Raw genomic sequence first — 25,548 nt, 5'->3', positions numbered from 1 at the left:
TTGACTCTTAACGTCTCCATAGCCTGGATAGCTCAGTGGGTTAGAGCAGGCATCCCCAACCTGCGGCCCTCCAGATGTTTTGGCCTACAACTCCCATGATCCCTAGCTAACAGGACCAGTGGTCAGGGATGATGGGAATTGTAGTCCAAAACATTTGGAGGGCCGAAGGTTGGGGGTGCCTGGGTTAGAGCGTGCTGCTGATAATGCAAAGGATGCCATACGTCCTGGAAATCGCCTCGGAAAATTACCTGGAAAAATTCCAAAACCCCAAAATCCTTCTGGCTTTTACTAAAAAAAAACAAACCTCAAGATCTTTGGTTCCCCTAGAAATAAATAAATAAATAAATAAATAAATAAATAAAATAATAATAATAATAATAATAATAATAATAATAATAATAATAATAATAATAGCTCCACAACTCTGTGCTGATTTTCACCCTAGGTAAAAGGTAAAGGTAAAGGTACCCCTGCCCGAACGGGCCAGTCTTGACAGACTGTGGGGTTTGTGCGCCCATCTCACATTTATTGGCCGGGGGCCAGCGCTGTCCGGGGACACTTCCGGGTCACGTGGCCAGCGTGACATCGCTGCTCTGGCGAGCCAGAGCCGCACACGGAACGCCGTTTACCTTCCCGCTGGTAAGCGGTACCTATTTATCTACTTGCCCCCGGGGGTGCTTTCGAACTGCTAGGTGGGCAGGCGCTGGGACCGAACAGCGGGAGCGCACCCCGCCGCGGGGATTCGAACCGCCGACCTTTCGATCGGCAAGCCCTAGGCGCTGAGGCTTTAGCCCACAGCGCCACCCGCGTCCCTTTCTTTCACCCTAGGCTTGTTCCAAAAAAAAAAAAGCTCCACAACTTTCGGGTTTTTACTTTTTTGAAATATGGCAACCCTACCAAGGTTGCATCTTCTACCCCCCTATGGGACAGATGCCTCTTCTTGCATTGCACGGGGTTGGACTAGATGATCACCAGGTTCCCTCTTCCGACTTGCTCCATTCAAGCTCTTAAATGCACCCTGCATTTAAGCCCTGTGCTTTTTGCCAGTCCCTAAGATGGCCGGGATGCTACCTCGGCGCCCTTACTTCCGCAGGCGCTTCGGTCAGCTGACGCGTCCGGCCCCGCCCCTGAATCGCGCATCACGTGCTCCGCGGGCTGGCTTTGCCTAGAGTGGCCACGTGGGTGCCTTGCGGGTAAGTCCAGTTTCCTCCTTAGTCCGGATCGGGCAGGATTCCTCATCCTTCCGTCGGATGGGCTTGGCAGGCTTGATCTCGAAGGGAAGGAGGGAGGAATGGAGAGCAGAAGCGGAAATAAACCGGGAGAAGAGTCGGATCAAATATCCGATGCCCTTTTAAAATTTGGTGTGTTTTTTTTAAGGGGGGTGCCTGGCAAATTGGGCTGTTACTTCCATTTCGATTATGTGTTTTGTGGTTTTGTATTTTGATTTTATTCTGCGACATCTGGGTCTACAAATGCCATAAATAACAATAAATCGGATTCTGCGGAGGGCGTCGTTGATTTGTCGCAACGGTGCAAGTTGCAATCTAAAGATGCCCTCTGGGTTTCAAGGATCGCCCGCCTCAATCCAGAGTGTGGTGGCATGTTTGCAACATAACAATGCGTGCTTCGCCAGGGAGGCAAGAAAGTCGCATTCCTGTCCCATAAATGCCCCTGCAAGAAAGGCAATATGGATGTAGCCAAGTTGGGGGACAGGGAGCAGGTATTATGCACAACGAAGGTACAAACACGTTAAATGCCCTCTATCTTGTATACATGAGGCAGATATCCTATAGTGCCTCTAATGCTGCTTTTCCAGCTGTTTGTAATAATGGATGCAGTTAGTTTGCTCAAGGTTAATATTAATATTAATTTATGATTTATACCCCGCCCATCTGGCTGAGTTTCCCCAGCCACTCTGGGCAGCTCCCAATCGAGTGTTAAAAACAAAATAGCGTTAAATATTAAAAACTTCCCTAAACAGGGCTGCCTTCAGATGTCTTTTAAAAATAGGATACAGTGGTACCTCGGGTTAAGTACTTAATTCGTTCAGGAGGTCCATTCTTAACCTGAAACTGTTCTTAACCTGAAGCACCACTTTAGCTAATGGGGCCTCCTGCTGCTGCTGCGCCGCTGGAGCACGATTTCTGTTCGCATCCTGAAACAAAGTTCTTAACCCGAGGTAATATTTCTTAGTTAGCTGAGTCTGTAACCTGAAGCTTACGTAACCCGAGGTACCACTGTAGCTGCTTATTTCCTTGATTTCCTTGACATCTGATGGGAGGGCGTTCCACAGGGCGGGCACCACCATCAAGAAGGCCCTCTGCCTGGTTCCCTGTAACCTCACTTCTTGCAGTGAGGGAACCGCCAGAAGGCCCTCGGAGCTGGACATCAGTGTCCGGGCTGAACGATGGGGGTGGATGCACTCCTTCAGGTATACTGGGCCGAGGCCATTTGGGGCTTTAAAGGTCAACACCAACACTTTGAATTGTGCTCGGAAACGTACTGGGAGCCAATGCAGATCTCTCAGGACCGGTGTTATATGGTCCTGGCAGCCACTCCCAGCCACCAGTCTAGCTGCCGCATTCTGGATTAATTGCAGTTTCCAGGTTATGTGCTGAGTACAAGGTACAGATAGCAACAACAACAATAATAACTTTTAAATTTATATCCTGCCCATTTTGTTGGGCTTCCTCAGACACTCTTGCCAGTTTACAAACATACAGAAAAACAAAACATAGCATCAAACATTAAAAAAACAACAACTCCTATACGAACTACAAACAAACCAATAAATCAATAGAAACCAATAATGATTGGATTTGAGCTGCAAAACACCAACCCCCCTTCCTCCAGAGTGGTTCTCCCCTTTATTGATTTACCCTGGCGTTGGACCATTAGGACTTAGTAGGGGCAAAAAAGCAAAACAAGGCAATCAACAAAACACTCCAGTAAAAATCGATGCACATTGATTTTTCCTGGCTTTGTTTTTAAGATGGCTGTTTGACAAGGCCGTGTGCCGTGTTAAGAGAACCTCCGCCTGTATTTCATATTCCAACCCCCTTTTATCTGCTGCTGTTTGAGAACAACAACAACAACAACAAAAACTTTGGCTGAATTAATGATCCTTCAAAAGATAAAAATAAAGGGGGAATTAACTCATGGTGAAATACTCCGTGTGAACAAAGCATCTTCTGTGTTGCTTGTTATGGAAAATTTGTGTTGAGCAAGGGGTCAATTTTGGTTTTGGGTATATTTGTTCTAATAGCACGTGTGGCAAAAGCACTGTGAAATTCTTTGGCTTTGTGCTGTGTTCCAAGTAGAAGTACCACTTATTTCTTATTTCTTATTACTATTCTCTTCTCTCTACCCTTTCTTTTTCTTCTTTCATGCTCTTTTCTTTTTTCCTTTGATAAGATACGTAGATTAATGTTTTAGTTTGTGGGGAGGAGAGGATATTGGACGTAAGTTCTGGCTTTTTTCTTTAATGAAATTTATTCAAAAAACACACGAACAAACCACAAGGCACCTGACCTGGCTTATAGTGTAACGTTTTCCACAATCGAATTACAACACCTACTGGACCCAGGCATTATGGGGGTCTAGCACCCACAAACTCATAACAGTACCTTCTATCCAGATAACTAGAGAGGGAACAGAAATGGCTGAGCTCAACATGCTTGCAATGTGAAGCTGTGCTGGTTTAGAACAGCTTGGTACCCATCATGTTATTCTCTGTGCCTACGGTGTTTGGCTCTGCGGAGAGATGCTGATTTGTCTTTGAACTTTCCCTTTTTTTGAAATAATTTTTATTTGATTTTACAAGAGTAGAGTTATAACCATACCAAATACATATCCATATGTAGAGATTTCTCTGAATCTCTAGACTTCCCCCCCCATCCCCTCCAGGGGTCCTATTGTCAACCTTTTCAACTGCACATTATTTCATAATCCATATTTTATACCTCTCCATATTGTCCATAGTGTTTGTTACATTACAATTGTTATTAGAATCCTGCTAATGTTTTCATCTGCTTACAGTGGTCTCCTAAATAAATGACAGTTTTTCCTCATTCTTTCTTGGTTCCTGAGCTTTCCAGTCAGTTTTGCTCTTTCAGCGTTGTCTAACAGCTTGGTTTGCTATTCCTCTCTGGTTGGGACTGTATCTTCTTTCCATCTCTGGGCTGGCAGCATCCGCGCAGCTGTTATTGCATACATAAGAAGGCTTTTCTCTTCCTTTGTGATGTCGGTACCTATAATTCCTAATAAAAAAGCTTCTGGGTTTTTTAAAAAATAAAGCTTATTTCAAACATTTTTTTAATTCATTATACATCATTTCCCAGAATGCTTTTATTACCTTATACGACCACCACATATGGTAGAAGGTGCCTTCTTTTTCTTTACATTTCCCTCAGGTATTTGTACCTGTCTTATACATTTTTGCTAACTTCCTGTTGTTGTTTAGTCATTGAGTCATGTCCGACTCTTCGTGACCCCATGGACCAGAGCACGCCAGGCACTCCTGTCTTCCACTGCCTCCCGCAGTTTGGGCAAACTCATGCTGGTAGCTTTGAGAACACTGTCCAACCATCTCGTCCTCTGTCGTCCCCTTCTCCTTGTGCCCTCCATCTTTCCCAACATCAGGGTCTTTTCCAGGGAGTCTTCTCTTCTCATGAGGTGGCCAAAGTATTGGAGCCTCAGCTTCACAATCTGTCCTTCCAGTGAGCACTCAGGTCTGATTTCCTTCAGAATGGAGAGATTTGATCTTCTTGCAGTCCATGGGACTCTCAAGAGTCTCCTCCAGCACCATAATTCAAAAGCATGAATTCTTCGGCAATCAGCCTTCTTACTGGTCCAGCTCTCACTTCCATGCATCACTACTGGGAAAACCATAGCTTTCACTATACAAACCTTTGTTGGCAAGGTGATGTCTCTGCTTTTTAAGATGCTGTCTAGGTTTGTCATTGCTTTTCTTCGAAAAACAGGCATCTTTTAATTTTGTGACTGCTGTCACCATCTGCAGTAATATTTGCTAACTTACTAGGAGCCAAATACCACCGGTACAGAGGTACCTCAGGTTAAGTACTTAATTTGTTCCGGAGGTCCATACTTAACCTGAAACTTTTCTTAACCTGAAGCACCAGTTTAGCTAATGGGGCCTCCTGCTACTGCCACGCCGCCGGAGCATGGAGGTTAAGCAAAGTGCTTAACCTGAAACACTATTTCTGGGTTAGCGGAGTCTGTAACCTGAAGCGTATATAACCCGAGGTATCACTGTACATCGTTTTCATGTCTTTTCACTTTCGATCTCACACTATAATCATGCGCAGGTGGATGTTTTGTATCCGGCATGGCTGAGAAGAGATCTTCGGGAGGACAGCAGCTTCTGTTGCTGTTGATCATCGCCGTGGCCTTCGTGCACCTAGCAGTCTGCCCGTTTGCAAAAGTGGAAGAGAGCTTCAATCTTCAGGCCATCCACGACATCCTTTGGCACAAACTGGACTTCGACAAGGTGAACGGGATGATCCTTTGGGAGAGTCCTTCTTCTGAAACCTTCCTCCGCTTACGATTGATGTCCTGCTGAGTTGCTAGGTTCATGGGACAAAAGGGCGGACTTCACGCAACCAAGCAGAGATTTTATCACTTCCCTTTTTTAGCCTCTGGGTTTCGAGGAACGTTGTAGAATGGAAACAAACACCCCATTGCTTGAAGGAGTCGAAAAAGGAGCACAATTATGTTTTTTCTCTTGGGGTGAGATTTGAGATTAAGCACTTAATTCTCATCCCATGTTCAGAGGCATGGATGAAAAAAGAAGCCGTATTTATGCCCCTCTAGAAAGGAAAGGACGCGGGTGTAGCTGTGGGTTAAACCACAGAGCCTAGGACTTGCTGATCAGAAGGTCGGCGGTTCGAATCCCCGCGACGGGGTGAGCTCCTGTTGCTCGGTCCCAGCTCCTGCCAACCTAGCAGTTCGAAAGCATGTCAAAGTGCAAGTAGATAAATAGGTAGCACTCTGGTGGGAAGGTAAACGGCGTTTCCGTGTGCTGCTCTGGTTCGCCAGAAGCGGCTTAGTCATGCTGGCCACATGACCCGGAAGCTGTACGCCAGCTCCCTCAGCCAATAAAGCGAGATGAGCGCCGCAACCCCAGAGTCGGCCACGACTGGACCTAATGGTCAGGGGTCCCTTTATCTTAAGTGAGGAAAATGTTTTATCAGTTCATTATTCCCTGCGCAGATGAAGAAGTAAAGGCCGTTCCACATCTGCTAAGCTAAAATATTTGGATTGAATTCAGTACAAGTCTGATCCCCACATATGTATAGATAGGAATTGGAGTCTAGCAACAGCAGGAGGGCAAGGGTGCCTCACCAATATTTTAGTTACCGTATTTTCCCGTCTATAAGATGCTCCCATGTATAAGGCGCCCCCTATTTGGGGGGACTAAAATTTATGTAAATGGGGGAGATGGCACAAAATTGCTGAGCCTTTTTTTTAAAGGAAGGATTGTCCAAAAGTTGTTGGGCTTTTATGGGGGGGAATGCTGAAAATTGCTCACTCACATGCGTTGCTAAATCCGACTCCCATCTGTCCCCTCACAAGCAGAAGCTGCAAATCGCCTACCCTGTTGCTGCAGCATCAGCCAATCAACGCCACCCATTGACGCAGCAACCCATAAAACGCACAATAGCCACTGATAGCCGTGGCATCAACCAATCAAACGTCCATCCTATCCACTCCCCATGTATAAGACCGCCACAATTATTATTATTATTATTATTATTATTATTATTATTATTATTATTATTACCCCGCCCATCTGGTTGGGTTTCCCCAGCCACTCTGGGTGGCTTACAACAAAATATTAAAATACAGTGGTCTGTTAAACATTAAAAGCTTCCCTAAACAGGGCTGCCTTCAGATGTCTTCTAAAAGTCTGGTAGTTGTTGTTCTCTTTGACATCTGGTGTGAGGGCATTCCACAGGGCGGGTGCCACTACCGAGAAGGCCCTTTGCCTGGTTCCCTGTAACCTCACATCTTGCAGTGAGAGAACTGCCAGAAGGCCCTCGGAGCTGGACCTCAGTGTCCAGGCTGAACGATGGGGGTGGATGCGCTCCTTCAGGTATACTGGGCCGAGGCCGTTTAGGGCTTTAAAGGTCAGCACCAACACTTTGAATTGTGCTCAGAAATGTACTGGGAGCCAATGCAGATCTCTCAGGACCGGTGTTATATGGTCCTGGCAGCCACTCCCAGTCTAGCTGCCGCATTCTGGATTAATTGCAGTTTCCAGGTTATGTGCTGAGTACAAGGTACAGATAACGACAACAACAACAACAATAACTTTTAAATTTATATCCTGCCCATTGTGCTGGGCTTCCCCAGACACTCTGGGCAGTTTACAAACATACAGAAAAACAAAACATAGCATCAAACATTAAAAAAACCAAAATCTCCTATACGAGCTACGAACAAAACAATAAATCAGTGAGGGAACCCCCAGAAGACCTTCGGAGCTGGACCTCAGTGTCTGGGCAGAACGATGGAGGTGGAGACGCTCCTTCAGATATACCGGACCGAGGCCATTTAGGGCTTCAAAGGTCAGCACCAACACTTTGAATTGTGCTCGGAAACGTACTGGGAACCAATATAGATCTTTCAGTACCGGTGTTATGTAGTCTTATACACTGAAAAGTATAGTAATCCTTCCAGAGGGATCTCGTGGGGAAGTGTACTGTATTAGGCGAATTGCTGCTTCAGGATTAGACTACTCGTCTTTTTAATTACCGCCACAAATACCAGCAGGGCTACTCTGGAGCAAATACTTTGGAGAGCGCATCCCTGTTTATGCAGACCCACCGAATTTAGAGCTGCCATTGCCATAGAATATTTGCGCCTTCTATTTTGTCGGTCATATACAGTCATACCTCGTGTTGCGTTTGCTTCATGATACGCTTTTTCAGGTTGTGTCCCGCGACGACCCGGAAGTACCGGAAAGGGTTACCGGTACTTCTGGGTTTCGTCGCATGTGCAGACGCGCAAAATGACATCATGCGCTGAAGGGGTGAATAGCAACCCGAGCACGAGCAGATACGGGTTGCGTTCTGCTCATGTTGCGAACGGGCCTCCAGAACGGATCCCGTACGCAACCAGAGGTACCACCGTATTTGTTATTTGCAACATTTGTCGCCTACCTTTCTATAGCCTCTTTGTTTTTCAACAACAGTATGATCATCACGAATTTCCTGGCGTCGTCCCGAGGACATTCCTTGGCCCATTGTTTGTCGCGCTCCTTTCCAGCCCAGCCGCCTGTGTGCTGTCACTGCTGCAAATGTCCAAGTTTTACTCCCAGCTGATAGGTATGAGATCTGTTGCTCAAGTCAAGAAAGGCCCTTTTCAGGAATTGGGGCGGGGGGGACTCTGTAATAGTCTGTAAACTGTGGATGAGGAAACCGTGATCCTGGACTACAACTCCCATTATCCCTTAGCATTGGCCATACTTACTGGAGCTGCTGGGAATTGTAGTTCAACAACAATAAGTGGCTTGACAATATGAGAACACTTGCAACTTGTGAACGGGCTGCTTACAGATGCAGACTGGGGTAAATATGACAATATTTGGAATGTGTTACACAAAATGCAGTAGGCTATTCATATTTACATAAGTATTAGAATAATATAAAATTCATATTTAAGGGTTAGGGTATTTTTCGTATATATTTATATAATGTTTTCCCCCCTTTGCACATTTTTGTGCCTTTTTATTTTTCTCTATTTTCTGTTTTTTGTACCTCTTTATTTCTTTATAACTGGAAACATTGAATGAGTTATGCAAAATACAATAGGCTATTAATATTTACACAAGTACTGGGATAATATTATCAAATTTCTATTTAGGGGTAAGGGTATTTTTTGTATATATTCATATAATGTTTCCCCCCCCCTTTGCACATTTTTGTGCCTTTTTATTTTTTTCTCTTTTCTTTTTCTTTGGATCACTTTATTTCTTTATAACTGGAAACTCTGAAAATAATTGAAACTTGTCAATAAATTATTATTATTATTATTAATAGTAAAAATAGTAAAACAAAAACTTGTGGAGGGCCACAGGTACCTCACCTCTGCTACAATCTCTAATGCAGTTAGATTGCCAGAGTAATCTTGTGACGCAGCAGTCGATTCTTCCATTTCTACTACAGATAACGTTTGCCCTCCCTCCCCACCCTGTTTTATTTCCATGCAAGTCCGAGGAAGCCTGGGGCTGTGTGTGATTTATGCCTTGTGGCGATTGCACAAGGAAGTGAGAAAGCAGTTTGGTCCGACCGTCTCCACGATGTTCTGTCTCATAACTGCGACGCAGTTCCACCTGATGTTCTACTGCACTCGAACGCTCCCCAACGTGTTTGCACTACCCGTCGGTAAGCAGTTTTACCCGCCGTTGCCTTTAGGCTGAAATAACTTGCCGCTTGATCAGTAGTTACCGGTAATCCAGAATGGAAAACGAACGAGATCCCAACCAAAGAAGAATAGCAACTTAAACTGATGGAATATGCACAGCTTGCGGACCTAACATATAGAATAAGAGAACAAGAAGAGCGTACGTTTAGAGAAGATTGGAAAATGTTTATTGAATATATGGGGGGGGGAATGGTGTACACTTGAAAAGGTGGGCAGCATTAAGATAAATTCAATGGTGTAAATAAGTTTTGATGAATGGAATAATGGAATACTGAATGGTCTAGTTCAGGCACGTCCAACTTCCAAGAGACTGTGATCTACCGTATTTTTCGCACTATTGGACGCACCGGTCCATAGGACGCACCTAGATTGGGGGGGGGGGCATCATTCTGCCCGGACACTGAGGTCCAGTGCCGAGGGCCTTCTGGCGGTTCCCTCATTGCGAGAAGCAAAGCTACAGGAAACCAGGCAGAGGGCCTTCTTGGGAGTGGCGCCTTCCCTGTGGAACACCCTCCCACCAGATGTCAAAGAGAACAACACCTACCAGACTTTTAGAAGACATCTGAAGGCAGCCCTGTTTAGGGAAGCTTTTAATGTTTGATGTATTACAGTATTTTAATATTTTTTGCGAAGCCGCCCAGAGTGGCTGGGGAAGCCTAGCCAGATGGGCGGGGTATAAATAATAAATTATTATTATTATTATTATTATTATTATTATTATTATTATTATTATGCAAAATTAACCATGGACAGGGAAGAAATTGATATTTTAAAGTTGTTTAAATCAATGTTTTAAATTGTAAAACAGAAAATTTAATGAAAATTATGTTCTTATTTTTAAAACGGAACCCCAAATCTGGTCACACTTTGACAGATTCTTTTGTTTCTTTGTCCACCAGTTCTACTGGCAGTCATGTCCTGGATTCAGCAAAAGCACCGCTCGTTCATCTGTTTCTCGGCGCTGGCCATTATTGTCTTCAGATCTGAGCTCTGCATATTCCTGGGTCTTATGCTTCTGATAACCCTATTTAATAAAAGGCTCTCCTTTGTGAAAATGCTTTCCTATAGCGTTCCTGCAGGGGCTCTCTGGCTAGGTAAGTCTTTTCTTGAAGACCCATTTTTCTTTCAGATTGCTTTTAGCGTCGATGCGTTTCTGTGAAGAACCAGAGGTTGGCTGTGGGTTATTAGTAGCTATTTTTATTTCTGGTTTTGAACAGCGTTCCGAAATGGCTTCATTAATTTTACGGATTGCTTGGCTGGACTCGGAGATCTTTCTAATTACTGTTCTGAAGTATTTTACTGCAATTGTGTTGTTGCTTTATAATGATAAAGGAAACTGCCTTGGGAGAATTGTTTGCATTGAAAGGTTGAAGCTAAAAAGCAACGATGACCTAGAAATATTTAACAATTAAAATGCACCTTTGGACTTGTGAAGAAATAACCCCTTTGTAAAAACTAAGTCTTAAACACCTAGCATCAAATAGCTATTTTATTTTTATATATACAGTATAGTCTCCAAAGATATTTCAAATCACTTACCATCATTTTTTTTATACATACATAACGTCTTCTAGACTTCCCACCCCACCTTTCCTGATGTTTATTTTTACTACTTTTTATTAGCTGTTTTAAAACTTATTATCTAAGTCCTGATATCATTAATTCTTTCAATAATCTGCTGCTTATATTTCAAATCCTGCTTGTGACTTCAACCCAGAGTGAAGGTTTTTATTCAACTGTAATTCAGATTGTGTTTTATGTCTTATCTGGGAAACAAATTCATTGCTTCAAGCTAAAAAAAAGAAAAGAAAAAGTGTTTTCCGTTTCACTTTTTACTTTGGCATTTTGCTTTCTTTTAGGCCTCACCGTAGCCTTGGATTCTATGTTGTGGAGGCAGCTTCTGTGGCCTGAGGGGAAAGTGCTTTGGTATAACACCGTTTTAAATAAAAGTTCCAACTGGGGAGTATCCTTTAATGTGTGGTACAGCATCAGTGAAGTTAGATATTCTGAGCTGGCATGATCGTCCCAGCTGATGCCCTGTGAGTTTCTCTCTCTCTCTGATTTTTATTGGTTTTACATATAATCACATTGCGTGTCGAGGTCCCCAGGGCCACCCCAATAACTCACACATCACACGAAATTTTTGTTTAAGGTTTTTGGCATAATTTTGGCCACAACTTTATAAAAATACAAACAAGTGAGTGGTTGCTTAGGCATTGATTGCGACTAGCTGCCCCCACCGTGGGGGACAGTCTGACGTTCCGCACGCCTGTGAAAGTCAGAAAAGGGGAATACACTTGGGGCTAGCGACGGAGCAGGGAACCTGCCCTCAGCACTCACCAAATGCAACCAGGAGCTCTTGCAATGGCCCAAGCCCCCTTGACAGGGTGGACAAGCAATAGTTAGCCCCTGATTCCTTTAACGGAATCCCTTGCAGCAGCAGCATTAGAGGGGCAGGCACAGCCAATCCATGCCCCTCAACCAACCAAACCATAAACCAATGCCTAACCGCAACCTTACAAGTTGTGACGATTTGCTACGCAGTAGGCAAAAACCAAATGGCCCCAGCCAATCAGCCAGATGGACAAAATTCCTACCGGGCCCCTGCTCCAAGAGCAGACAACCCCATGACAGGCATAGCAAGGTCAAAGCGAACAACCCTAAATATAGGGGGGGGGGATGGGTAATCCGATGTACGGGTGAAAAGAGGAAACCCTAGCCTCCTGCAAATAGTTTTAGCATTTCTGGCTGTCAATCAACAAATGGCAACATTAACTTCTTCCCAACAACAAGGGAAGCCCAATCGCATCAGTGGCCAACGGTCAATTAGCCCGCCCCACAACTTTGGAGTGTCCTGGCGGCCCCCACTGCAACACGTGCTCTCCATGAAGGAGAACACGCTTTACGTAACATCATATCCTCTTATTTTATCTATTTGGCTTGACTGATTGAGACTTTCAATTGTGAGTTTCGAGGCCCATGTTGGGCAAAAGATCCCTGCGTTGTAGGGGGTTGGACTAGATGACCCCTGGAGTCCCTTTACGATTCTATGTAAACTTTGCCCTTTCACAAAGCTGTACTTTGGTTCTCAAACTCAGTCCATTCCAGACGTCCGTTCCAAGGTGCACTTTCCCATAGAAAGTAATACAAAATGGATTAATCCGTTCCAGACTGTTAATAACAACCCCTAAAACAGCAATTTAACATGACTTTTACTATCCAACGAGACCATTGATCCATAAAATGAAAGCAATAATCATTATACTGCACTATAAAATAAATAAGGCAGTATTGTAGATGATAAAAATTAAATTTAATTTCTTTTCTTACCTGCACTGATGATAGTCAGCTTTTATTCATTTCTGCAACCACTCAATCAATCAATCAATCAATAAATCAATCAGCTGCTGAACTGGGATTCCACACAGTCACAAAAACAAATGAACCGAAAAAGCCACAAAAACGCAAAATAACTAGCAAAAACAAAAGCACCAGACTTAATCCGTTCCGGAAGTCCGTTTGACTTCCGAAATGTTTGAAAACCAAGGTGCAGCTTCTGATTGGTGCAGGCGCCGCGGAAACAATAGCCAACAGCTGCATTGGACGTTCAGCTTCCGAAAAACGTTCCAAAACCGGAACACTTACTTCCAGGTTTTCGGTGTTTGAGAACCAAGTCACCATTGTAGTTGGTATGTGCATTTATCCACATGCTCCTTCTCTCAAACACACGTGTCTCCTTTGGAAGGCCCATGTAAAGACAGTGGTACCTCGAGTTAAGTATTTAATTCGTTCCAGAGCTCCGTACTTAACCTGAAACTGTTCTTAACCTGAAGCACCACTTTAGCTAATGGGGCCCCCTGCTGCTGCCGCGCCGCCGGAGCACGATTTCTGTTCTCAGCCTGAAGCAAAGTTCTTAACCTGAAGCACTATTTCTGGGTTAGCAGAGTCTGTAACCGGAAGTGTATGTAACCTGAAGTGTATGTAACCCGAGGTACCACTGTACGTTGTGTTTCTGTATTCCACTAAAATAGAACCTTTGTCTTTATTCAGGGCCTTTGAGTACGTAGCATGCTTCTTCACTGGGAACATTCCAAAAGGCAGTTTAAAAGAAAATTAAAATCCTTAACTCTCTTTTTGTAGACTTCTCCTTTCCTGTGGTATTTTTATTCAGCCATGCCTCGTGCCCTGGGTTGCAGTATCCTATTCATACCTCTAGGTGCAGGAGAGAGGAGGACTCGAATATTACTTCTACCCACACTTGGCTTTATTTTTCTGTATTCTTTTCTCCCACACAAAGAACTGCGGTTCATTATATACACTTTCCCAATCTTCAATATTGTGGCTGCCAAAGGCTGCTCACGAATGTAAGTTAAGATTTTAATTTTTTTAATCCTTTCGACCTTTGTTTTATTGGTAATGCATTACTTGCCAGTTTTAGAATCACTTTGAGTTGCCTCCTTCCATCAAGGCTCACCTAACAAGGTAAAACTGACCTGAAGGAAGAAAATTGTGTGGATTTATGTTGGCCTAGAAGCCATTCATATCCACTCTCTCTCTATTTACTCACTGAGCCACCACAACGTGTGGGTTTTTTCCCCTGTATTTGAGTTGGATATATTACAGGAAGACAAGATCAGCCACCCCAACGTATGTGTCGTCCCCATCCCCCCAGTATTTGAGTTGGATATATTACAGGAAGACAAGATCAGCACCCCTAATGTGGGTTTTTTCACCCTGTACAGTCATACCTTGGAAGTCGAACGGAATCCATTCCGAAAGTCCGTTTGACTTCCAAAACATTCGGAAACCAATGCCTGGCTTCTGATTGGCTGCAGGAAGGTCCTGCAGCCAATTGGAAGCCCCGTCAGATGTCCGAGTTCCAAAGAACGTTCGCAAACCAGAATACTCACTTCTGGATTTCAATCATTTGTTTGGGAGCCAAGGCGTTCGACTTCCAAGTTACGACTGTGTTTGAGTTGGATATAATACGCAAAGACAAGATCAGTCGCTAAGTCTCGCCTCCTTTTCTCCTTTGCAGTCTAAACAACTACAAGAAGTCTTGGTTGTATAAGTTGGCATCTCTCTTTGTTGCAGTACACCTTCTAGCTAATGCTGTCTACTCGGGAGTATCGCTGTATGTTTCCCACTTCAATTATCCTGGAGGAGTCGCCATGCAGAAACTCCACCAGTTAGTGTCTCCAACGGCAGGTGCGTGAAGCCGAGATGAAACCTAAGGAAGAGACTTTTGGGCTCGGGTCCCGTGACAGTCCGTGGGGGGCATTGTTTATGCATTTGTAGATGCGTCGCTCGGCTTCGGGAAGCTGCTTTGAGGAGGCAGCTCGGAATGGAGAAGCGACCATCCTATGTTCACCGCATACGTCCAAAACACTGCAGTGCCACTGATGGGCGGCACCAGGTTTTCAACACTGCAATGTATCGCCAGCCAAATGTTGTGATACGGTGATACATCGTGATGTTGAAAAGCTGATGGAGAAACGAGCTGTGTCGGGTCTGGTTCTGCAAGGCAATGTGTCAGGGACCGTGTTGAGGAAAGTCCCCTCCTCCTAATCCTGATCCTGAATCTTCTCAGGAGCAGGAGGACAGTATAATAATAATAATAATAATAATAATAATAATAATAATAATAATAATTTTATTATTTATACTCTGCCCATCTGGCTCGGTTTCCCCAACCACTCTGGGTGGCTTATTGGAATTGGAAGAGTGGTTTGCAGAGGGGCATAGTTCAGAAGGCAGAAGCTGGGAAATACTGGATGGGGAAGAGCTAGCAGAAGAAACAGTAGGAGAGAGAGAGTTAACAGATTCACAGTCTCTGGGCAACACCCACTCCCCTTCCCCAAAGTCCCGAAGAGCTCAGAAAGCGTCACAAAAGAAAACACAGAGGCTCCAAGCTCAGATTACAAGAGGTAGGAGTGACGTACATTAATTGGGACGGAGCGGGGCATGACCTTAATTGGGAGCACCGCCATTCTGGTTAGACGCTTTCTTTTGTCCTTCCTTGTGTTTATTAAAGAAGCTAACTGGTTAGAATTCCCTTTCGTTTGATCGGCCATAGGGGAGGAAGCTGATTCCCCGAAGCCTGACACAATGCAGTGAGACAACCTCTGATCCCTCAGCGGGAGTGACAGCAAAGTCACCCCAGTGCCTCATGGGGCCCGGCCTGAGGTGGCCTGTTCCTCTGCACACATCAGAGTGAGTCCGTTCCAACACCTGGCACACCGAGGGAAAAACGAGCTCCGTCGACTCTGGCACCTTGCGGCCAGTGTGGTGTAGTGGTTAAGAGTGGTAGTCTCGTAATCTGGTGAACCGGGTTCGCGTCTCCGCTCCTCCACATACAGCTGCTGGGTGACCTTGGGCCAGTCACACTTCTTTGAAGTTTCTCAGCCCCACTCACCTCACAGAGTGTTTGTTATGGGGGAGGAAGGGAAAGGAGAATGTTAGCCGCTTTGAGACTCCTTCGGGTAGTGATAAAGCGGGATATCAAATCCAAACTCCTCCTCCTCTTCTGATTATTATTCTTCTTCTCTCAGTTTGAAGAGCAGAGCATGATGGTGCTTAAGTCTGGTGGCATATCGTGGGTGAACGGCGGCACCTCTCCTGACTTGGGAATGGCAGCAATTTCACCTGCGATACACCGCCGGGCAAAGACGCCATCGCACTCTGGTCCTCAAACCGGCCCTTGGTTGCATCGATGCATTGCCCAGGCCCAGATACCACTTTGAGGTCACAGCTTCCCCCAAAGAATTCTGGGAGCTGTCGTTTGTTAAAGGTGCCGAGAGCTGTTAGGAGACCACTGTTGCCCTCCCGGAGCTACGGTTCCCAAAAATGGTTTTAAAAAGTCCCTCTTCACTAGGAACTTGTGAGGACCGCAGCTCTGGGAGGGGAATGACATCACAGTGAGGGGGATGACATCATAGTGCTTAAAATGTATGCTTAAAATGTGGCCAGTGGCTGAGGGAAGGGTGAATTCACTGGTTTAAATTCCCTGGGCGGCAGGTAGATTGAGGGGCAGATCTTTGTAGCAGGTCAGCAAAAAATCCTGGCTCTCAGTTGTTCATTTGATGTGGTGCTCTCTAGATATCGCTGGTCCATCTGTCCCAGACAGCACAGCCAATGGTTAGAGATGATGGGAGTTAGGGTCCAACAACATTTGGGGGGGGGGCAGCACGGTGGTCACCGCCAGCTTAACAGCAGCGGTGACAATAAAGTCCCCCCCCCCACAAAATAACATAAAATAGGTTGACGAAATAAAGAAAGCTTGGAGGAGAGAGGAAATCGGAAATGGATTTCTGCAGGGAGGGACTCTGAGCTCGATTCTGGTACTGGATAGTAATTATTTTGCTGGGCTTGTGATCAGAGGTACCATGTTCTTTAATAATAATAATAATAATAATAATAATAATAATAATAATAATAATTTTATACCCCGCCCATCCACTCTGGGCGGCTTTCAACAAACTATTAAAATACAGATGTCCATTAAACATTAAAAGCTTCCCTAAACAGGGCTGCCTTCAGATGTCTTCTAAAAGTCTGGTAGTTGTTTTTCTCATTGACATATGCTGGGAGGGCGTTCCACAGGGCGGGTGCCACTACCGAGAAGGCCCTCTGCCTGGTTCCCTGTAACCTCACTTCTCGCAGTGAGGGAACCGCCAGAAAGCCCTCGGAGCTGGACCTCAGTGTCCGGGCTGAACGATGGGGGAGGAGATGCTCCTTCAGGTATACTGGGCCAAGGCCATTTAGGGCTTTAAAGGTCAACACCAACACTTTGAATTGTGCTCGGAAACGTACTGGGAGCCAGTGTCATTCCAAGTATATGTCCATTATTTTACACCAGGTTCCAGCTGGCGGACAACACACGGGGTTGTACTAAAAAGCATGTAAATTCTCCCTACCCCAGTGTTGACTAAGTTTTACTCCTTCCCTTCAAGCGTTTCTGTCTTGAGCTCCTGTTTATTTAGAAGCACTGTTTTGTTCTCTCCTCAGATGTTTCCGTCCATATTGATGCAGCTGCAGCGCAGACCGGAGTGTCTCGGTTTTTAGAAGTGAATTCGCATTGGAAGTAAGATTTTTTAAATATAATAATATTTTTTATTAGTTTTCCATTACAGTCCAGTAATAGCCTCATTATAACTATACCAATTTATAATACAATTATTAATACCATTTGTTCAAATTCTGAATTGTATAATTTAGATAAAGTGTTGCACGACAACTGATATTCCCGCATTGCAGGGGGTTGGACTAGATGACCCCTGGGGTCCCTTCCAACCCTACAATTCTAGGATTCTATTATTTTATCATTAATATTAAACAATTTATTTATTTATTTATGCTTTTCAAGTTTATACATTTCACTAATTTTACAGCCATTTTGACATTTCAAGATTTCCTTCTGCCTCTTTCTGCACTTCCTTAAATTTGTTTATCGTACCTTCTGTATATCCAAATTAACTGAATTTACTCATTTATTCATCTTCTTTAAATATATACTCTTATAAAACTGCAGGTTATTACCATAATCCTGCTAATGTTTTTATCTGTTTATAATTTATCGGTAAATATTCAATAAACCGTTTCCGTTCTTTCATAGAAAAAATAATATGAAAATGTTCTCTTGATTTCTTATTCTTCTTAATATGAATAAGAACTAGGATTCTATTCTAGATGCAGTTTTGGCTTTTGATGCAATCTGCAGATTGAGTAAAGTTGTGGCCTTACTATATCGCCAGAGTTCACAAAGGAATCTTCCCACTTCCCATTAATGGAAATCTAGGCAAATCTTTTTCCCAAACTGGGGAGCGCTTTGCCTTCAGAACTGCCTAAATTCAGTTAAATGGATGTCAGCGCGATTAAGATGTGTGTGAGAAGCCTCGGCCCTTTGGCAGGAGCCCATGTTTCAGCTCTGAGCACCTATATAAACTCAGTGACTCATATAGGCCACCTGAGCTGCCTTTTCATCACCATGCCTCAAAAATCTGCCTCAAGAAAAATGGCTGGCGGCTGATTGTCTTCCTCCGGTGACTGACGGCGCATCAGCTTGACAGACATGCTAACGCAAGGCATGCTCTCTATCATCTGGGCAAAACCAGGATGAAAGGACGGGGCTGAATAATAGTGTTTGGCAGAGCTTGCGCCTTAATGACAGCTTCTTCAGTAGCCGGGGGCAAAGTATTACTCGAGGAGCCAGCCAGATGTTTGGTTTTCTCCTGCAAGCATCCCATACTTACTGTTTCAATTAGCAGCTAGCTTAGATTACGTGCAGCTGGCAACTGCAACCCAATTTATGAGGGCGGGAGCATCAGCCCAGTGACGGGCCAGGTTCCTCAAACAAAAAAGTCTGCACTGTTTTGCACAAGACTTGTTCTTCATACTTAGGGATGGAGGGAGATTATTCTGAGGAGCAGACTGCCCTGTTGTTGTTCTTTTCTGCCGGACCTGGGCCAATCTGGTGCCTCTTAGATATTTTGGGCTGCAGATCCTGTAGTTCAGAAAGGCTGCGTTGCTAACACAGGGCTGAAGACATTAATGGGTGCGATTAACTGGAGCCAGCCAGCCTGGCTATTCCCTTAGCTCCCCAGGTGTCTGTGTGCAGCAGTGGCGTAGCATGGGTTGTCAGCACCCGGGGCAAGGCAAGTAATTTGCGGCCCCTAACCCGTGGATTTGCGCCCCCTAACCCCCAGATGTTGCGCCCGGTGCGGCCGGCCCCCCCTGCATCCCCCACGCTACGCCACTGGTGTGCAGCCTACCCTTCCACAATGCCAGAGGAAGCCAAGCAAGTGTTGCAGAGCTGATGCACGAGGGTGAAAAAGTAAGGGAACAATCAGAACAATTTGTCGCCCATTGCTAGCAAGGAAGAGCCGTAGTGGTCTGCTACAGAAGTTTGCGTCGCCTTCTGTGCAGTTCGTGAGAAGAGCCAGGGTGGCGTAACGGTTAGAGCGTCGGACTAGGACCTTGGGAGAGCAGGGTTCAAATCCCCAATCAGACATTGAAGCTCTCTAGGTGACCTTAGGCCAGTCGCCCTCTCTTAGCCTAACCTGGGACGCGGGTGGCACTGTGGTCTAAATCACTGAGCCTCTTGGGCTTGCCGATCAGAAGGTCGGCGGTTTGAATCCCCACGATGGGGTGAGCTCCCATTGCTCTGTCCCAGCTCCTGCCAACCTAGCAGTTCGAAAGCACACCAGCGCAAGTAGATAAATAGGTTCCGCTGCAGCGGGAAGGTAAATGGTGCTTCTGTGCGCTCTGGCTTCCATCACAGTGTCCTGTTGCATCAGAAGCAGTTTAGTGCTGCTGGCCACATGACCTGGAAAGCTGTCTGTGGACAAACGCCGGCTCCCTTGGCCTGAAAGTGAGCTGAGCACCGCAACCCTATAGTTGCCTTTGACTGGACTTAACCATCCAGGGGTCCTTTTCCTTTTATCACCTCACTGGGTTATTGTGAAGATGAAATGGTGGGGGGGGTGGACAGTTAAGTCCAGCTTTCCAGGTCATGTGGCCAGCATGACTAAACCGCTTCTGGCGCAATGGAACACCATGACGGAAACCAGAGCGCATGGAAACGCCGTTTACCTTCCCGCTGCAGCGGCACCTATTTATCTACTTTCACTGGTGCGCTTTCGAACTGCTAGGTTGGCAGGAGCTGGGACAGAGCAACAGGAGCTCACCCTGCCACAGGGATTCGAACCTCCAACCTTCTGATCGACAAGCCCAAGAGGCTCAGTGGTTTAGACTCCAAGTTTGGCGTGTATAAAGTAGTGGCCTCCATTGACCATAAGGCATTGTGTCTAAAATAAGGCAGGGCTCAATACTGCGTAGGAATAGCATCTGCTGAACTTGAAATCATTGTCCTAATCTCAGATGCTTTGGGATAGACCGAGACTGATGGAAGGGATGCGGTTCTATTTGTTATTCACAAACCTCAAGTCTGATTTAGCATTAAAGGCAGGTTCCAGTTTTTAATTTTTTTAAAAGAATAAAGACATCAAACGCTCTTTACATCTTGGCCGTAGACACAGTTTGCAAATGAGGTAGACTTAATGAGATGTTTACTGGACCAGTATTTTATGTGCACATCATGTTCTCCATTTTGTCTGGAAAATGCGGCTAAATCGCCTGAAGCATCCCCAAAGAAACTTATATCAATTTTAATGCCTCTCTCTGGGGCATTGTTAATAGCAAAGGGAAGTACATGCTGTTTAGGATTTGGGGAGGTGAATAAGACGTGCAGCTTTTTGCAATCGGAATAGTGGGCAGGGCTGCATTTAGTCGATGCACACGGGCATTCTGCCATCGCCACAAGTTGGGCAGCTGTGCCCTGTTGCTGCTTTAACCCCACAGAAAAGGCTTGATGCCCCCTATCACAGGCTTGCCGTGGTTTAGCACCTTCCTCTCCTGGTTGGCAGCCCATTCCAGTCGTGTTTCAGTGTGCCATTCCGACCTTTGCCCACTTTGTCCTACACAATTGATTTGGGTACAGGTGGTACCTTGGGTTAAGAACTTAATTTGTTCTGGAGGTCCGTTCTTAACCTGAAACTGTTCTTAACCTGAAGCACCACTTTAGCTAATGGGGCCTCCCGCTGCTGCTGCGCCGCCGCCGGAGCATGATTTCTGTTCTCATCCTGAAGCAAAGTTCTTAACCTGAGGTACTGTTTCTGGGTTAGCGGAGTCTGTAACCTGAAGCGTATGTAACCCGAGGTACCACTGTATTCGTGACATCTATGCTAGATACTCTTCAGGGTAGATAGTGACAGATTTCAGTGTCTGCACCTCTCCTTTCTGCAACAGCTGCCGCGATCCTTTATTCTTTTAAATGAAATGAAATGCAAATAAGTATCTGTGCTATTCACTTACAAAACAGTAGGGCAATGGGATAGGCAAAACAGCCTAGTTAAAAAAAAATTGCCCAAATTTGGCATTTTTTAAAAAAAATCTTCCTTGCTCCCTAGAACATCATAGATAACCTTCCTTGTTTCATTCCACACTGTTCTATTTATGGCCCAGGAGTTGAATGTGGTTCGCAGACCTATCTTCTCCTGGGCAAACTGCCTAGGCTACTCTGTCTCTCAGACTGTGCTCTGCCCCTTTCTGTAGTCATTTTTGAGGGACTGGAATGTGACCTTGAACGATGATGCCTCTCTCTTGCCCGGAAAAGGATGGGGAGTTGTGCGTGTGAAGGTTGTCCTTATGAGAATGTGGCTCTCGAATAACATGCTGTTATTCTTTGAAGGAGAACTACTTGAAAATGATTTACAGAGGGTATTTAACTCCAAGTAGGCTTGCTAAGGAAGAATTGATGCTTTTGAATTACGGTGCTGGAAGAGACTCTTGAGAGTCCCATGGACTGCAAGAAGATCAAACGTATCCATTCTTAAAGAAATGAGTCCTGAGTGCTCACTGGAAGGACAGATCATGAAGCTGAGACTCCAATACTTTGGCCACCTCATGAGAAGAGAAGACTCCCTGGAAAAGACACTGATGCTGGGAAAGATGGAGGGCACAAGGAGAAGGGGACGACAGAGGACGAGATGGTTGGACAGTGTTCTCGAAGCTACCTGCATGAGTTTGACCAAACTGTGGGAGGCAGTGGAAGACAGGAGTGCCTGGCGTGCTCTGGTCCATGGGGTCACAAAGAGTTGGACACGACTAAAGGACTAAACAACAACAACAGGCTTGCTAAGATGTATAAAGACTGAATCAGATAGGTGTTGGAGATGCAAAGAGGTGGAGAGAATGTTCTTTCATATTTGGTGGACTTGTAAAAGGGTAAATGATCTATAATGAATTGGGGGAAAAATGTTAATAAGTTTTGATGGATGTTATAATGGAATGCTGAATGGTATAGTTTCTGTAAAATATGCAAGGATTTATGATATGCAAAATGAACCGTGGAAAGAGAAGAAAGGAAGTCATTTATATTTTAAGGATGTAAAAATGAGTAAAACAGAAAATTTAATAAAAGTTATATGCAAGAGAGAGCGAAAGAGAGAAAATGTGGCTCTGGAGCCCCACCACAACCCAAATCCTTCCACGCTGGAACAGTCTCAACCATTTCCCCCGCTTAAATTCCGCAGAGCGTTGTGAAAGCTCTAGAAGCAACTCATGAGCCTTTGCAGGCCGAGGAGCAGAGGCTGGCAAAACCAGCCCAGATCCGCCAGCCCAGACATCACAAGACACTCATGCGCATTATTAACTGCACTCCCTGCCACTCTTGGCATCACCCATTGGTTTTCTTCATGCATGCTTGGAGGAAACCGATTACTGGGATCCATTCCGGCCTGGTTTCAGGCCTGGTCATGGCACTCAAACTGCCTTGGGTGGAGGACATTTCTCAGGAAGGAGAACCACTCTACTCGTTCAGTTGGATCTCTTGGCAGCTGTTGGTACTGTGGACCATAGAGTCCTTCTGGAGCATCTCAGGGAGGTGGAAGTTGAGGACTCCTACCACCAGGGCTGCTTCATTCTGATGGTGCAGATGAAATATGGGTAGAATTCTATGGGACCCAGTGCCGAAAACAGGCAAGATCCAAGGATCCCCCAGGCAGGAACCTCCAGATGGTGGAGACGTCATGTGCCATCCTGGTGCCTGGGCATCTTCACTTGGTTGCAAGAGGCCAATATCCAGGTGCAAAATGCGCCTGGCAAATTTTGAACGCTGCCCTCCTGATGTTGTTGCCTAGCATTATTATTCCTCACCATGACAGCAGAGACTGATGTGAATTACGAGTCCAGCGTCACAAGCTGTGTGGCACGCACAATTTTTATTGTTGGGTTTTAAAGTTGGGTATAGGGGACGCGGGTAGCGCTGTGGGTTAAACCACAGAGCATAGGGCTTGCCAATCAAAAGTTTGACGGGGTGAGTTCCCATTTCTCGGTCCCTGCTCCTGCCAACCTAATGGTCAGGGGTCCCTTTACCTTTACTAAAGTTGGGTATAGTGCAGGAATAGTTGTTACCCTGGGTCAGCAACCTTTTTTGTGCCTGCAGGTTTTTTGAGTGAGTGCCATGGGCCGTGGAGGTCGGATCCAGTAGAATTAACCTGAGCTTTGAAAAGCACATAGAGCTGGAAGAGGAAGTGGGAAAGAGTGTCTTTCTTCTAACTTCCTATGAAGGACTTGCTCACAAATTTATTGACAGCTGCACGAATTATGATAGCTAGGAAGTGGAAGGGGCAAGCAGAATATAAAATGGAAGAATGGCATAAAAAGGTGTGGGATATAACAATTGATGATAAATTAACGTGTGCCATTAAGGTAAGACGGGGAACATGCAGGAGAAATGATTCTGAGGAGATATGGAGGGTGTTTGTACAATGCCTACTGTTAAAACGGAAAGGGGAAAAAACCATCGCAAAAGTTGTTGAAATTTTGGGAGGTTGGGGAGTTACAATGGAATGGTCTCGGTGGTGGGGTGCATTTTCTTAATTCTTATTTACTTATGATTATTACTTCTTTGGGACACTGGTGGCGCTGTGGGTTAAACCACAGAGCCTAGGACTTGCTGATCAGAAGGTCAGCAGTTCGAATCCCCGTGACGGGGTGAGCTCCCGTTGCTCGGTTCCAGCTCCTGCCAACCTAGCAGTTCGAAAGCACGTCAAAGTGCAAGTAGATAAATAGGTACCGCTCCAGTGGGAAGGTAAACGGCGTTTCCGTGCGCTGCTCTGGTTCGCCAGTAGTGGCTTAGTCATGCTGGCCCCATAACCCGGAAGCTGTACAATAAAGCGAGATGAGCGCCACAACCCCAGAGTCGGCCACGACTGGACCTAATGGTCAGGGGTCCCTTTACCTTTTTATTACTTCATTAAAATAAAATTACAATTAAAAAAGAATGTTTAAAATGTAAATAAATATAAAATAATACAGTGGTACCTTGGGCTAAGTACTTAATTTGTTCCCAAGGTCTCTTCTTAACCTGAAACTGTTCTTAACCTGAGGTACCACTTTAGCTAATGGGGCCTCCTGCTGCTGTGGCGGCACCGGAGCACGATTTCTGTCCTCATCCTGAAGCAAAGTTCCTAACCCGAGGTACTATTTCTGGGTTAGCGGAGTCTGTAACCTGAAGCGTATGTAACCTGAAGCGTATGTAACCTGAGGTACCACTGTAATAATAATAATAATAATGATGATGATGATGATGATGATGATGTTCCCACTACTATGCCTTGCTTATTTCAAGACTGGAGCAATGATCTTACTTTTGAAAAGAAAAGAAAACAAACTAATAGCAGTTTCTTATTGCTTGTTTCCTTAACAGGTATGACAAACGGGAGGACCTCAAGCCAGGTGACCCACTCATGTTTTCTTACACACATATACTTATGGAGATGAACCCTGTTCACTTGTCACATTACGAGAAGACTCACAGAGTGCTGGCGCACATACATGGGACCAGTGGGATCAGATTGAATTTTACTGCGCTACCTCCTGTTTCTTTGAACTTGAAATCTAAATTGGTATTGTTGGAAAAGTTTCCCACGTCGGCCAGGACGTAATTTTGCAAACAAGCGCCACGTACGTTTGTCAGAGAAGTGCTGTTGCGCCAGTTGCAAACTGGAACGCAGTGGCTGTGGAAGATTGAGAGAAACCTTCCCCCCTGCTCCCCTTTCTTGCGAGAGGATTGCATAGACGTGCATTTATATGTCAATATATATGGCACATTCTATATGTATTTCCACGCAACTAAAACCTGATACAAAAATAAAAAATCGTGCAGATGGATTTTGTGTGTCCCACAAAGATGTAATGCACACTTTGAAACATCTGACAGATGTGTCGTGTTCTTATGTTATTTCTCCTGTGTTTACCTAAATGTTAAAGGTAAAAAACTGCGTGTGTCCGTCCCCCACCTTCTGCAACCAATTGCTAGGTAAAAACCTTTGTTGTTAGGGACTATGGCATCTAAAATTTAAATTTGTTCTGGGCTTGCTCCGACAATTGGATTGGCTACACGGTGTGGGAAAGCAGGATTGCCCATAGTGCCTGTTTTTCTGGGGGGACACGTCTAGGTGTCACATTTGAATAGCCTCTGCATGCAAGAAATCCAACATGCAGAGGCCAAAGCTTGTATAATAAAATCTGTGATGTGCA

General features: G+C 45.0%; 1 protein-coding gene and 1 long non-coding RNA gene across 2 annotated transcripts in view; one reads left to right on the top strand and one right to left on the bottom strand.

Moving 5' to 3' along the window:
* Positions 1-2,403, bottom strand: part of LOC309542620 — a 301,099-nt gene extending 298,696 nt beyond the window's left edge. The window contains exon 1 of the long non-coding RNA XR_014224324.1: positions 2,340-2,403. This is a non-coding gene — a long non-coding RNA (uncharacterized lncRNA). The remainder of the gene's footprint in view (positions 1-2,339) is intronic.
* On the top strand, positions 1,141-25,548 carry ALG12 (ALG12 alpha-1,6-mannosyltransferase). The gene is made up of 10 exons (XM_082242472.1): positions 1,141-1,193; positions 5,328-5,509; positions 8,216-8,348; positions 9,234-9,407; positions 10,347-10,541; positions 11,307-11,410; positions 13,588-13,811; positions 14,486-14,655; positions 17,455-17,530; positions 24,716-25,548. Exons 2-10 carry the CDS (start codon positions 5,348-5,350, stop codon positions 24,951-24,953), a joined length of 1,476 nt encoding a protein of 491 aa, XP_082098598.1. The 5' UTR covers positions 1,141-1,193; positions 5,328-5,347; the 3' UTR covers positions 24,954-25,548.

Source organism: Podarcis vaucheri (assembly GCF_965113315.1).
Source record: "Podarcis vaucheri genome assembly, contig: SUPER_10_unloc_1, whole genome shotgun sequence".
Lineage (NCBI taxonomy): Eukaryota > Metazoa > Chordata > Lepidosauria > Squamata > Lacertidae > Podarcis > Podarcis vaucheri.
The sequence above is the reverse complement of the archived record's forward strand: the minus strand, read 5'-3'. Positions and strand labels throughout refer to the sequence as shown.

Excerpts from the sequence above, each read along its gene's own strand:
- ALG12 (XM_082242472.1), top strand. The coding sequence starts at position 5,348 with ATGGCTGAGAAGAGATCTTCGGGAGGACAGCAGCTTCTGTTGCTGTTG. Across the intron at positions 11,411-13,587 it reads ATAAAAGTTCCAACTGGGGA|ACTTCTCCTTTCCTGTGGTA; the intron begins GTATCCTTTAAT and ends CTCTTTTTGTAG. Across the intron at positions 17,531-24,715 it reads GAAGTGAATTCGCATTGGAA|GTATGACAAACGGGAGGACC; the intron begins GTAAGATTTTTT and ends TTTCCTTAACAG.